This window comes from Schistocerca gregaria, chromosome 3 (genome assembly GCF_023897955.1).
Source record: "Schistocerca gregaria isolate iqSchGreg1 chromosome 3, iqSchGreg1.2, whole genome shotgun sequence".
In the NCBI taxonomy this organism is placed as follows: Eukaryota; Metazoa; Arthropoda; class Insecta; order Orthoptera; family Acrididae; genus Schistocerca; species Schistocerca gregaria.
This window is the reverse complement of record NC_064922.1, coordinates 896,312,170-896,327,705: the sequence shown is the minus strand read 5'-3', so window position 1 is coordinate 896,327,705 and position 15,536 is coordinate 896,312,170. Positions and strand designations below refer to the sequence as shown.

General features: G+C 44.5%; 1 protein-coding gene across 1 annotated transcript in view; it reads right to left on the bottom strand.

Annotated features, from left to right (window-relative positions):
• LOC126355663 (aminopeptidase N-like) overlaps positions 1 to 15,139 on the bottom strand; it is a 31,657-nt gene extending 16,518 nt beyond the window's left edge. Inside the window, exons 1-5 of the mRNA XM_050006027.1 lie at positions 15,006 to 15,139; positions 13,053 to 13,248; positions 8,915 to 9,021; positions 5,193 to 5,351; positions 4,271 to 4,358 (exon numbers count right to left, since the gene is read on the bottom strand). Coding sequence (XP_049861984.1) covers positions 4,271 to 4,358; positions 5,193 to 5,351; positions 8,915 to 9,021; positions 13,053 to 13,248; positions 15,006 to 15,139 — 684 coding nt within the window. The remainder of the gene's footprint in view (positions 1 to 4,270; positions 4,359 to 5,192; positions 5,352 to 8,914; positions 9,022 to 13,052; positions 13,249 to 15,005) is intronic.
• Between the last annotated feature and the right edge of the window lie 397 nt (positions 15,140 to 15,536).

The following is a 15,536-nucleotide window of genomic DNA, read 5'->3' as shown; positions in this document are numbered from 1 at the left end:
TCTGGTGTGGCCAACCTATTTATGGAAAGGTTTGAAGAGGAAGCACTCTCTTCAGCCACATATCAACCCAAGTGCTTTTTTAGGTATGTGGATGATACCTTTGTCATCTGGCCCCATGGTAGAGGGAAGTTAGATGAGTTCCTGCTACATCTGAACTCTTGCCATCCGAACATTAAGTTCACAATGGAAATGGAGAAGGATGGAATACTTCCATTCTTGGATGTCCTGGTGAAGAGAAAGGGAGATGGCACATTTGGACACAGTGTGTACCGCAAACCTACACACACTGACTTATACCTTCAAGCCAGCAGTTGCCACCATCTGGCACAGAAGAATGGAGTGCTCAAAACACTGGTCCACAGAGCACAAACTCTGTCAGATCCTGATAGTCTGGCCATAGAAATAGAACACTTACAATCAGTGTTCAGCAGGAATGGGTACTCCTCTAGAGATATCCAGGAGGCACTTCAACCTGCCAACCGGCCAAAGGATCCAGAAGAAGAACCAGAAGAGGCCAAGAAGATGGCATACTTGCCATATGCCGGACCTATCTCTACCATGATCAGCAGGATTCTCCAGAAATATGACATCAAGCTCATATTTTGCCCACCCACCAAAATTGGGGCTATGCTGGGGAATGTAAAAGATGACCTGGGGCTACGCAAGCCAGGTATTTACAACATACCATGCCAGTGTGGGATGTCATACATTGGCCAGACCACCAGAACTGTGGACATCAGGTGTAAAGAACACCAGAGACATACCAGACTCAGGCAGGCAACTAAATCAGCCATAGCAGAGCATTGTCTGGAACTTGGTCATTCAATGGATTACAATGACACCAAGATTGTGACACAGACCTCAAGATTTTGGGACAGTGTCATTAAAGAAGCAATTGAGATTAAGGTCACAGACAATCTAATCAACTGTGACTCGGGATACCAAATCAGCACTGCCTGGAATCCTGCGCTTGAGCTTGTGAAAACTCAACGCACGACACTCCGGGATTCTGCAAGAAATATAAGTGGAGACCGAGGGAACAGACGTGAGACAAGGTGTTGGACATTTGAGACCAGATCTGACACACCCCAGATCAGGAACTCGACTTCAGACGACGGCCAGGCCGGGCGCGGACGGCGGAGGGAACACCAGCGACCAGAGAGGGACAATGTAGCTGCGTCTGGCGGGCGCGGACCTCAGATGGAAGACACGACGCGGCGCGGACTGATTAGGGAGCGCCCAGCACGCAACAGAAGTGGAAACCGTAGTAACAGTCATGAGATAGAGTACCCAACATCTCAGATCGGGTCTGACACACCTCAAATGACAACCACAACCGTTGAGGACGGCCAAAACCGGCGCCGATTGCAGTCGGAACATCCGCGACTGGAGGGGTCCGTTGAAGCTGAGTCTGGCGGGCGCGGACCACAGATGGAACACTCGACGCGGCGCGGACCGATTAGGGAACGCCCAGCTCCTCCCAGGCATAAATACTGGACTCGATCGACCCAAGGACCAGTCTCAGGTAGCACCTGAAGAAGACAGCGAGGCACGCTGTTGAAATATCGTGCGAGAACGACGCGAACATCCGGCTGGATTCCCGAATATCCAAGTTGTCAACAGATCGCCGGGAAAGCATGAAGAATTACATCCTTCTGATTGGTGTATTCATCTCTTGGTCTCCCTCTACGATTTTTACCCTCCACGCTGCCCTCCAATGCTAAATTTGTGATCCCTTGATGCCTCAAAACATGTCCTACCAACTGATCCCTTCTTCTAGTCAAGTTGTACCACAAACGTCTCTTCTCCCCAATCGTGCTGTTTGTGAAATGGTCGTGCCGAGGCTCCGCGCCCTCATATGGCGCGCCTTCCTCATTCTACACACGGAAGGCACTCTCACTGATACTACATGAGTCGTGCATGTGTCTGACTAGCAGTCATTCATCGCCAGGTGAAGCTGCGGCCACCTGGTCGTATTTATATCGATAGTAGGTCGGTCATCATAATGTTCTGGATGCTCAGCGTATGCTTTCTCTCTCTGTTTATTTTCCACTTGCGACATCGGCATGCTGTCGATTCTAATGAGAACACCCCATCCCTCAACTGTTCACATAAACTCGCCCTCTTCCCTACCTTCCTGTTCATAACGAATCCTATTCCCATTATACAATCTTCTGCCACTGTTGATTTTACCCTATACTCATCAGACTGGAAATCTTTCTCTTCTTTCCATTTCACTTCACTGATCCCCACTATATCGAGGTTGAGCCTTATGCACTACACGGTCATATTGCTGCGTACTTATTCTAAATCTGTTCATAAATGTTCATCCTCTTTTATGTACGTAATTATGTTTACCACTCTCTCCTAGGACAAAGATCAGTCTATACTACGTTCCACTGGGATTAGGACTTATGGCTCCGTGTCCGACAAGGAAGATGAACTACGTGGCTTGACACCTTTCAGTATCACTTTCACTTGTTAACTGCAGATCGGCATCTTTGTACCTCTCATGTGCCTCGCGGAATGGCCGCTCGGTTTGAGGCGTCATCTCACGAATTGCGCCGCCCCTCCCGCCGGAGGTTCGAGTCCTGCCTCGGGCATGGGCGTGTGTATTGTTCTTAGCATATGTTAGTCTAAGTAGTGTGTAAGTCTACGGATCGATGACCTCGGCACAAATTTGAACATTTGAACTCCTCATGCACAATGTCCGCACTTCAGAGCGTATACGGCACCACATTGCACTGTCTCAAGTTGCAGAAGCGTTAAAACTTCTTCTGCCACGTCTTTCTGACCCTGCGAAATTCCTTGGGTTGCTTTGGCAACTGATGTGGTACAGATAATGCAATGGCGGCTTCGTTTATCTTTACCATTGCTCTGCATTGTATCAACACCACTAGCACTGCCTGTTGTTACTCGTAGAATAAACAGTTCAGCTACCCTCCGTAGCCTTATGCTATGCTCACCAATGGCTACCTCCAGTTAAGGCGCCTAGTACCATTACCAACAAATATTACCGTTGCATGGTAGACAATATGTAGGGCGTCGAATGCCGTAAACATCATTGGCCTTCTGCAACCTCGAACTCAAGAGGTTCCTTGTAAGAATCTTCATTACACTTCAGAAAGAAGCTTAAAGTACAGAAGGGAACTATCTTGGTGTAAAACAAAATATAAACAAACAATTTGACGTGGGAAACATTTAAAGTTGCTGAATTTACTTCCGTAACTATATAAATAACTTATGTTTCCTTTATGTTTCTAAGAATTTAGAAGCCATAAAAAATATAATTTCTGTTATTTTGTCATTATCCCAAAAATAGAAATTGCATAACTTACTAATATGATGTACTGAATTTTTTAGATTATTCTGGAAGCAGTACTGTTTTACATATACATCGCAACGCGTGCCAAAACACTCACTTCTCGTTATCTCTCAGTGTTGGGTCAGCCAGGCTACGATCTCTAAGAACTTCCACTGCACATGTAACATGTATTTTGTTTTGTGTCTCCTGTGTGGAAACACTGTATCTTTTATTTTTGTGATCAAATCTTCTTGTAATCACACCGTGTGATAAGAATCCGTCGAAATAAAAAGGTCAAAGTTAAAGCACAGTAAAATGCTTCAGCCGTTATAATAAAGTGCCTTGATGAATCTTAATATAGTGGTGTATGTTGTCTGTAATTTTCTTCTATACTCTGATGCCGGATGAAGATAAATGCTAACATAACATCTTCTCTTGGAACAGTAAAAAGTATATGCAATATTAGCGACACTCATGCGAAGTGCATGCATGAAGTTTTAGTAGTCTAACCAAAAGGGTGCAGTTATAAGTTGCAAAGCTGTGAGTTTTATTAAGAACAATTAGAAAGTAATTTCTGTGTTGAAGTCAATTAATTATTTGTATAGTCGTCACCAGTAGAATTTATCATTTCAAACACAAACGATGCAGAAATGTGTTTCCCATGAGAGATGGCTCAGTAGGTCTGTCAAATTATTGTCTGCACTGTCAGTGCCTTAGACGAGATTGATCTTGTCCTTACGTGTAGTGTGATGATGCCCAAGCCGCTCATGCTTTCCTCTATATAGCCAGGTACGGCCATATGATCCATCTTGTTGATATCATAATATGAAAGGGGCACGCCCAGCAGCTGCTCTCCATAGCTTCCACAGAAGGAGGCCCCATGTAGCTCGCGAAACCGTTCTGGTCGCTTCTGGAGGTCACTTGCCAGACGACAGTGCTAACGTCCCCAGACGACACCCTACCAACCATGTCGTGCAGCACCCAGGATAGCTGGTAGGGGCTGATCGGGGGCGTCTGTTCCAAGTAGTAGCCACGGAAACCCTGAGCGTCCAATCTGAAAATGACAAGTGCTCCACGTAACATTTTGTGAGCTTCTGGAAGTACATATATTTACAATGTTACACCACTACTATGCAGCTGACAGAACTTAGAACGTTGAGTGCATCTACATCCATACTCTCATAAGCATTGTAATGTGCGTGGCCAACATTCGAACCACTTTGAAATCCTACCAAGTGTATCATCCGTAAAAAGTATTAGGTAACTCTTGTCTGCAAGCTCATTAATTTGCAACATGACGGCTATGGCCCCAACATATTTCCATGGGCCACGCCTGCAGTTAAATCTACATCCAAGATTACATGCTGTGACCTTTCTAAAAAGGAATCATTATTTTTCACAAATTTAGGTTGATGCAGCATACGATCGTATTTTTGTTAATAATTGTTAATATGCCACTGATTGTGAGTCGAATGATCTTTGGAAGCCAAGATATATTGCTGCAATATGACTGCCCTGAATCTTGCATTCTGAATGTCATGTGGGAAAAGCACCCGTTGAGTTTCGCAAGAGAACTGTTGTTTGAATCCATTCCGGCTACCAAGCAATAGGCCACTCTGTTCGAGATATTAAGCACATTGAATGAGAGAAAGATCTTCGAATGCCTGTACTTGTTTTGGTTTCTTCAGTGGACCTTGCGACAGCAAAATATTTATCAGTTTCTCCCTTCCATTGCTTACAAACATTTTATTTAAATGTCGGCCATCCCCATCCACGAAACTGCTGTCGTGGACAGTGAAATATTTGCATTGGTGCTTCTTGCTGACCGCCGTCAGACTCAAACTACATAGCGCACATGTGATAGTGGGAGGCAATCACTTTTGCTTACTCATCATCGTAGCTGGCCCGAGTGTTGGACTCGTAACCCTGGTAAGTCTTGGGCCGCAGTCGCATGTTGAGTTGATAGCGCGCCTTCAATGCTGGTTCGTCGTAGCACGGCATTGCTCGCCGCGCGTAGTTCGGCATGAACTGCGTCGCATATACGGCCCTGTGGACAGAAGAGCGTAACGTGGCAGTTATGTTGTAGCTGAGGCGCTGCCTATATATTTTACTCATGTCATCGTACAGTAGAACCAATTTACCATTAACATAAGGGGATTGGGCATCATGATCATACAAACAGAGAAATTCACAGCAGACGGCCTTTCACTTAACTGTATCACCAGATGTAAGTTTGCTTTAAACAAGCTGAGTAACGCGTGCAGAAGACGTATTTCAACAGCTACAAAAGATGAACAAAAATTAAAGTCAGTCACTAGGAGGCACGGTTACAGCAATTGTGCGGAACTATAAGAGAAATTAATCAGAAAATCTGAAAAGAAAACTCTATGACATACGATTTACAACGAACTCTGCAACGTACGAGTGGAGATCAAGTACTGGGAACGCAATCAACTGTCCTATAACCAAACCTTATAGCTGAATTTTCGACAAGCACCACTCATACACTCCTGGAAATTGAAATAAGAACACCGTGAATTCATTGTCCCAGGAAGGGGAAACTTTATTGACACATTCCTGGGGTCAGATACATCACATGATCACACTGACAGAACCACAGGCACATAGACACAGGCAACAGAGCATGCACAATGTCGGCACTAGTACAGTCTATATCCACCTTTCGCAGCAATGCAGGCTGCTATTCTCCCATGGAGACGATCGTAGAGATGCTGGATGTAGTCCTGTGGAACGGCTTGCCATGCCATTTCCACCTGGCGCCTCAGTTGGACCAGCGTTCATGCTGGACGTGCAGACCGCGTGAGACGACGCTTCATCCAGTCCCAAACATGCTCAATGGGGGACAGATCCGGAGATCTTGCTGGCCAGGGTGGTTGACTTACACCTTCTACAGCACGTTGGGTGGCACGGGATACATGCGGACGTGCATTGTCCTGTTGGAACAGCAAGTTCCCTTGCCGGTCTAGGAATGGTAGAACGATGGGTTCGATGACGGTTTGGATGTACCGTGCACTATTCAGTGTCCCCTCGACGATCACCAGAGGTGTACGGCCAGTGTAGGAGATCGCTCCCCACACCATGATACCGCGTGTTGGCCCTGTGTGCCTCGGTCATATGCAGTCCTGATTGTGGCGCTCACCTGCACGGCGCCAAACACGCATACCACCATCATTGGCACCAAGGCAGAAGCGACTCTCATCGCTGAAGACGACACGTCTCCATTCGTCCCTCCATTCACGCCTGTCGCGACACCACTGGAGGCGTGCTGCACGATGTTGGGGCGTGAGCGGAAGACGGCCTAACGGTGTGCGGGACCGTAGCCCAGCTTCATGGAGACAGTGTCCCTAATTTGCTGGGAAGTGGCGGTGCGGTCCCCTACGGCACTGCGTAGGATCCTACGGTCTTGGCGTGCATCCGTGCGTCGCTGCGGTCCGGTCCCAGGTCGACGGGCACGTGCACCTTCCGCCGACCACTGGCGACAACATCGATGTAATGTGGAGACCTCACGCCCCACGTGTTGAGCAATTAGGCGGTACGTCCACCCAGCCTCCCGCATGCCCACTATACGCCCTCGCTCAAAGTCCGTCAACTGCACATAAGGTTCACGTCCACGCTGTCGCGGCATGCTACCAGTGTTAAAGACTGCGATGGAGCTCCGTATGCCACGGCAAACTGGCTGACACTGACGGCGGCGGTGCACAAATGCTGCGCAGCTAGCGCCATTCGACGGCCAACACCGCGGTTCCTGGTGTGTCCGCTGTGCCGTGCATGTGATCATTGCTTGTACAGCCCTCTCGCAGTGTCCGGAGCAAGTATGGTGGGTCTGACACACCGGTGTCAATGTGTTCTTTTTTCCATTTCCAGGAGTGTATTTCACTGGAAGGAGATTCCTATCAGAAGCTGCCACGATCATGACAAAAGGACATAGAAATTCTATTGAGAAAGATCTGATAATGTGCTCTGTCGAGATAGGTAAGTGTTCTCTGCAATGTATCTTTTTTAATCTTGCCATTGGTATTCTACTCTATGTCCCCTTCTTCCCTGATAAAGTTGTGTTACTGCCCATTAATGCTACAGTGAAGAGTGAGAAATGAAAGACAACATTACACCACACAATCAAACCGAATAACAAACTCGTCGTGTTACACGTCATACTGAAAATCAGAAAGCGCAAACTTCCTACTGTGAACAGTTTCTATTGATAAATAAACACCGAGAAGAAATTCCTGCTTTTTAAACATGTCTGAATCATTTTGTGACTTTTTTTCTGGTGGGGAGATTTCACCGTTCTTCATTGATTTATGTACTATAAGCTCAAAGTAATGATGATAATGAATTGCTATATTTGAACATAACACGATATCATAAGGAAGAGTTGGGGATATAGCCAAAGGAACGTATCACTTTATAGCCGAGTTAGCATATGTAATATCCGTAACGTGTTAGGACAAGAGAATGAAATGTTGACTGAACTGGTAACACATGTCTCCGGATAGTACGAATGCATCTTCCCCTATCATTCCCCCCCCCCTCCCCCCCACCCACACTCACCACAATAGCCTCCTGTAGTTGCCAGTAAGACAACGAGAGGACGCTAAACCAGCACCTAATTTTAAGTTGATTCCTGGCCTTTTGCGATAAGAGAATAGAATATGGCATTAAATCTACCAGTCGACATTAATTTCATTTCATGCACATCACTATTATGCTTCAAATGAAGTGGTAGTCTCAATAATTATTATTAGTTAAAGCATGCTAATAATCAGTAACTAATAATAGTCAGCACCTTAGAAAAGAAAGTAGATTAACATATTTAGCTAAGAGCAAAAAAGAAACTTGTTTGAAGGAATTGGTGGGAACAAACACAACTAGAAAACTTTTCTACAAGCATTGTACAGGACTATGAAAGGTTTTGACAGAAGGTGGATCAAATGGTGCAAAACAGTACATGAAGTGGATATTTTGATTCTCTGAAAAGCGGACACTACAGTACGCACTGAATCTATCCCTTACCTTTAGAAAATAGGCGCCGACTCCGAAAAGCTGCCAGATATCGACGAAGAATAGAAAATATTTACATATACTTGACTGAGCCGCATTTATCGATTGCCCTTGAGGTATTTGATAATAGTTGTGAGAGGAGTAAACATATCTTTGAAAAGTGTGCATTAGAACCACCATACCACTTTACATGTAGCTGAAATTACTAAGGATGCTGTATATATGAGAATACATGCTACGTTTTATTAGTGACCTCTGATTTCTACGGGTTGTCACCAGCTCACTCGAAGCTACTCATCTAAAATGACGGCGATCGTTGATATAGCTGCTAGTGCCCTCTCTGCCTGACTGTCCTATGGCCTCCAAGTTAGACAAGTCTCCCATTATTGCTCGTCTACAACAGCCAAACGTGTACACATCCAACAAGTATCTAAATAGTCATTTGGGCAGTGTTAGATAATACCTTGCATGAGGATATTTTGTAGATGCTAAGTAGTGTTATAGCCTATTGCTGTTTCTAAGGGTCAAGATCAGTGTCTCCCAATGTGTGTCTAATGCTGACAGCACTGTGACCTGTATGATACTCACGCTTGCTCGTTCCGCCCTTGATAGTCATAGCGAGAGAAGCCGGGCTCCCTGTTGCCGATGTTGGCACTGAAGATGATGTCCAGCACCAAAAGGCTGCCCTCTGCCTCCTGCAACATGGAGACGTGAATGACCCATAATGCAGCCCATGGAACACTTTGTTAGGTACTGAGGATAGAGGTTAGTTCAACTGGAAAACTGTGACAGAAAGAATTTGATGACATCTAACAAAACAAATCACTTCCACTAGCTGGTCTGTTCTCAGTGAACGACCCAAATGTTTTTATTCCCATCATTTAGTACCGAAGTAACTCAACTATTGGAGATTAGAAACTCGCTTTTAACTCATCAGCGTGTCCTGTGAAGTCATCTCGGGACTCGCTGTCCCCGTGTGTCTGTAGACCAGACTCGTGAACCTCTGCCGAAGCCCACACATCTGAGTCTGCTGCTGGGCACAAGTTCATTCAATTCGCTCACAGAGAAGAGTAAGTACACGAGATCGCAGGTATAACGGCGGACTCACGCCATTCCCGCTACATGCAAAACCGTTTTGAAATAAATTTCCACCATTGAACTGTAAATTAATATTCATTTATTTCACACAGTCATGATTTCCGCTTTGAAAGCATTCTCAAGAGCAAGTTGAAATGTCACAAAACGTCCGTCTCGCCAATGACCGTTCGGTGGGCAGTAAATATAGTTCTGTTTATACAAAGATTAATACACATAAAACGTTTCCGAAGACTGCTGAAAATTTAATTTTTATAGCTGTTCAGAAAATGTCTAACGATTACATTGACAGATGCAGAGTCTTAAACTATAGTACGAAAAAACATGACATCAGGTTTACGCGCAGACGCATAATGATCATTAATCATTAAAATACATGATATAAATGGATTGTTATTGTTGTTGTGGTCTTCAGTCCTGAGACTGGTTTGATGCAGCTCTCCATGTTATTCTATCCTGTGCAAGCTTCTTCATCTCCCAGTACCTACTGCAACCTACTTCCTTCTGAATCTGCTTAGTGTAGTCATCTCTTGGTCTCCCTCTACGATTTTTACCCTCCACGCTGCCCTCCAATACCAAATTGGTGATCCCTCGATGTCTCAGAACGTGTCCTACCAACCGATCCCTTCTTCTAGTCAAGTTGTGCCACAAACTTCTCTTCTCCCCAACCTGATTCAATACTTCCTCATTAGTTATGTGGTCTACCCATCTAATCTTCAGCATTCTTCTGTAGCATCACATTTCGAAAGCTTCTATTCTTGTCTTGTCCAAACTATTTATCGTCCATGATTCACTTCCATACATGGCTACACTCCATACAAATACTTTCAGAAATGACTTCCTGACACTTAAACCTATCCTCGATGTTAACAAATTTCTCTTCTTCAGAAACGCTTACCTTGCCATTGCCAGTCTACATTTTATATCCTCTCTACTTCGACCATCATCATTTATTTTGCTCCCCAAATAGCAAAACTCCTTTACTACTTTAAGTGTCTCACTTCCTAATCTAATTCCCTCAGCATCACCCGACTTAATCCGACTACATTCCATTATCCTCGTTTTGCTTTTGTTGATTTTCATCTCATATCCTCCTTTCAAGATACTATCCATTCCGTTCAACTGCTCTTCCAAGTCCTGTGCTGTGTCTGACAGAATTACGATGTCATCGGCGAACCTCAAAGTTTTTATTTCTTCTCCATGGACTTTAATACCTACTTCGTATTTTTCTTTTGTTTTCTTCGCTGCTTGCTCAATATACAGATTGAATAACATCGGGGATAGGCTACAACCCTGTCTCACTCCCTTCCCAACCACTGCTTCCCTTTCGCGCCCCTCGACACGTATAACTGCCATCTGGTTTCTGTACAAATTCTAAATAGCCTTTCGCTCCCTGTATTTTACCCCTGCCACCTTCAGAATTTGAAAGAGAGTATTCCAGTCAACAATGGCGAAAGCTTTCTCTAAGTCTACAAACGCTAGAAACGTAGGTTTGTCCTTCCTTAATCTAGCTTCTAAGATAAGTCGTAGGGTCAGTATTGCCTCACATGTTCCGATATTTTACGGAATCCAAACTAATCTTCCCCGAGGTTGGCTTCTACTAGATTTTCTATTCGTCTGTAAAAAATTCGCGTTAGTATTTTGTAGCAGTGACTTATTAAACTGATAGTTCGGTAATTTTCACATCTGTCAACACCTGCTTTCTTTGGGATTGGAATTATTATATTCTTCTTGAAGTCTGAGGGAATTTCGCCTGTATCATACATCTTGCTCACCAGATGGTAGAGTTTTGTCAGGACTGGCTCTCCCAAGGCCGTCAGTAGTTCCAATGGAATGTTGTCTACTCCTGGGGCCTTGTTTCGACTCGGGTCTTTCAGTGCTCTGTCAAACTCTTCACGCAGTATCGTATCTCCCATTTCATCTTCATCTACATCCTCTTCAATTTCCATAATATTGTACTCAAATACATCGCCCGTGTATAGACCCTCTATATACTCCTTCCACCTTTCTGCTTACCCTACTTTGCTTAGAACTGGGTTTCCATCTGAGCTCTTAATATTCATACAAGTGGTCCTCTTTTCTCCAAAGGTCTCTTTAATTTTCCTGTAGGCAGTATCTATCTTACCGCTAGTGAGATAAGCCTCTACATCCTTACATTTGTCCTCTAGCCATCCCTGCTTAGCCATTTTGCACTTCCTGTCGATCTCATTTTTGAGACGTTTGTATTCCTTTTTGCCTGCTTCATTTACTCCTTCCATCTATTAAATTCAATATTTCTTCTGTTACCCAAGGATTTCTACTAGCCCTCGTCTTTTTACCTACTTGATCCTCTGCTGCCTTCACTACTTCATCCCTCAAAGCTACCCATTCTTCTTCTACTGTATTTCTTTCCCCCATTCCTGTTAATTGCTCCCTTATGCTCTCCTTGAAACTGTATAAGCCTCAAACTCGCCATTTGCCCACAAACGCAGGTTGCCCCGAACAAATGAATACAGAAATAGCGACCTTTTTTGTCACAGGGCTATAAGACTGACTTCGCTTTGTGCCCTGTTTCCGTCTGTCACGGCACAATTTATTTCTCATGGTGGAGGTGGAATAAAGAATAGAATCATTTTGTTTGCATTGGACGAAATTTGTATGTTTTCCGTTGAAGCATGGATTATAGCACGAAACTTATTCCAGATATCACTCTTCCTCTGGAGTAATGCATCTGCTATTGTGTCTTTTGCAACAGGTAATTTTCGTCGCAACCCCTCCAGTCTCACAAAACATAGCTTCGTTAATGGCTATCTGACCCCAGCAATCGGTCATTTCGCCTTGTCGCTGCTACATTATTGCAGGAAGATTGTGTACTTATCTTCTGTGCTAACAAGTCACAACTAGCGTTACGCTCCTGCGTGCTTGAGTAAGAGAGAACGAGTCGACGAGTACGAAGCGACCGCAGCGCCACACCTCTCAGACACGTCACATTCGATTAACTGCAGCGAGAACGGTGGAAGCCGTTAGCCCTGATCTAGCATCAATTACTTGATATGTCGAGTATACAACCCACAACATTAGACTCGTAACCGCCACGTTTTCTGTCTCTAGCCAACTCTCTCTTCATCCTCAATTACATTTTAACCGAAAAAAGTACTTTTAGAAAATAATGCGTCAGAAGCAAAGGAACATTGGAAAACTGTCTAATCTACAGATATTTGTAGATTTCCAACTGGAATTTTAATAATATATGATAAACTACATAATATGGGCTATTGCTATTAAAAATTTGTGAGAGCAAAGAGTAAAATGCAGCAACACCTAATTCAGAGAGTCAATGTACATACTTTATCAAACTCAATTAAATGTACCTTTTCAGTGAATCTTTACCTGAAGGTAAACGGAAGAAATAGAATACATCAACTGCTGTTTTTTTATTATTTTGAGCTAAAAGTCTAGTGAAACAGGAGAAAAATTTGTGTTTCTTAATATAAGTTCCTCAATGTTCAGATTTGTTTACACTATTAAATGATGATGTGTACTACCTCCTTGTGTGATGGTCTCACGTCTTTCACAGCAGTTCGGCTACCAAGAATTTATTCTGGCGTAGAATGTGGATGAACTCTGCTACAGAAATTTTATCATCTCTCACCTGCTCTTGTAGCGACAACACCAAGAAGTCCCAGCCGTCTTGAGGCTGGTCGTAGCTGGAGGCGATGACATCGCCGCCTTGGTACCGAACCGTGAGGGAGGAGACGCTGACTGCGGCGTGCAGCACCAGCTGCGCCGTGTCACGCACCACCTGTGCCGTCACGCTCGTCTGGCCCTCGAAGGTGAAGCTGCGCTCCCTGCCAGGGCAGCAAACACAACGGCCGTTAAGGCAGTGAGTGGCGAATGTACAGCAACGGACATCGTTTGCTGCCAGGTGCACAACAGAGAGCTGACTTCCCTCGTCTCTTTCCATCACTTACCCTCATTCCGTCATAGTGCCAGCGGCCTTGGCTCGTGGAATACACCGGTTCCCTTCACATCACCGAAATTAATGAACTGTGGTTAAGGGCAGAGCTTGCATAGGTGAGTGCCGTGTGCTGTTGCCTGCTTTACCTGTGTCTTTAGGGTAAACGGAAGGAGAGGTAGTTGCGTAACGTTCCTAATCACCAATCTTTGCGTCGATGTTCTGGATTAAACTCCAAACCTCTCCACAATGTCTCAACCTTAGTGGCTGCCTTTGTACTTTTCGAGAGCACTCCCTTCTCTCATTATCGTCCAATACAAACATGACACTAGACCACACATAAACTCACTACAGTCACCTGCAGTTACCACGTGCATTTAAATGCGAAACTCTCAAACTCTGCAAAGGGAAGATGCCAATGGGAATGAACGACGGGGAAAACCTTTCCAGTTAGGTGGCTTGAAGCTGCCTTCCGTCGCCCCCTACGAATCATGCCGTATGAGTTTAGTGATACAAAATAGTGTTTAAATGTTTCATGCGAGCCACAGTAGTAGGACATGTTTTCGCATGTACACTGTTACGAATTCCGCAACTACCAGCAAAACCCTCTCGCTCGATTCTTTAAAGACTCGAGCTCCCATGTATAGAGCATCTTCAAACGTGTGATTACTTTACAAATACGTTAATGTGCTACATGTTTACATGAAGCATATGGTCAACTAAGTGCTCGGATTATAGAATCCAGAATATGAGTACAATCTGGGTAATTTGCGCTCCGTTAAAACAATAGCCATTTATTCACCAAACTCGTTGTTTGTGACGTTAAATCTCCTAAACCATTTGTCATATAATGATATAACTTTGCAGGCATATTCAATTATATAGACATGTATATAGAGGCAATAGTAAATGAGTAATGAATTAAAACAGACATCTGATGCGGAAATGTTACCGCATGAACAACGACAATGTAGAAAGGGGTAAAGTTTTTTCTTTTCACGATTTTCTTGGGGGGCGGGACAGAGTGAAATAGGTTTCATAAATGCCTGAAATTACATGTAAAGTTCATTGGAAGTCGCTAAGTGCTCTTACTCTCAAAAACTGTATAAATAACGTCCAGGTTAATTTGCTCTCTGTGAGTCACACTACCTGAAGACATATACACAGTTTGTAACTCTACTAGATTCACAAAAGACAGAGTTATCTGGTAGTGCTCCATTCCCTTTACTTGAATCTTTCAAGATTTACGTCTGCCTCGCTAACTGATTGTGTTACTGCTTCAAATGGCTCTGAGTACTATGGGACTTAGCAGTGGAGATCATCAGTCCCCTAGAACGTAGAACTACTTAAAGCTAACTACCCTAAGGACATCACACACATCCATGCGCGAGGTAGGATTCGAACCTGCGAGAGTAGCGGTCGCGCGGATCCAGACTGAAGCGCCTAGAACCGCTCTGCCACTCCGGCCGGCGATTGTGTTACTGTTTAGTCACTTGAAATCCAGAAGCAGAAACCAGACGTAATGATTCTTCACTGTGGAAGACGAGTGACATGTACAACAAACTGAGTATCAATAGTCATCGAAATCGGCTGTGCAGCAGAAGTACTTGTAGCTTAGGCTAGTGGCGAGGTAGGAGGTGAGTGACTCGCCTCTCGTTGTCCTGGTAGACCGTGACGTCGACCCTCTGGGAACTGGGTCGGCTCTCCCCCGGCAGGCGGTCGTCTTGTCCGTGGGCCACCGCCACCAGCTGCGCCAGGGCCACCAAACACCACACAACCCTCATGCTGCGACAGCTGGGGATATAAGTCGCGTTGTGGGCTTCAAATGGTGTAATAGTTGCCAAAGACAAACAAAAAGTATTTGTGCTGCGAGTTGTTGAGCTTCCTATCACTGATATAAGACTGGTTGTGGAAGAAATGAACAGATTTTTACCATGGAAAGGAAAAGTGGTGTCATGTGATTCCTAACCACAACGATGTGCATAAAGCCCAGATCTCTCCACAGTTTTGTAGTGTCAGACCCTAAGCCATGAATGACGGACATTTCGTTGGGTACAGAAGCGTCATTTGATAGCTTAAACGGTGTTGCTAGAGAGGAGTAAATTTTAAGGGGATACTTGTAATCTTTTTTTGTATTTCAAAATCATGTTCCGAACATAACATTGCGCTCGAGGGTAACAC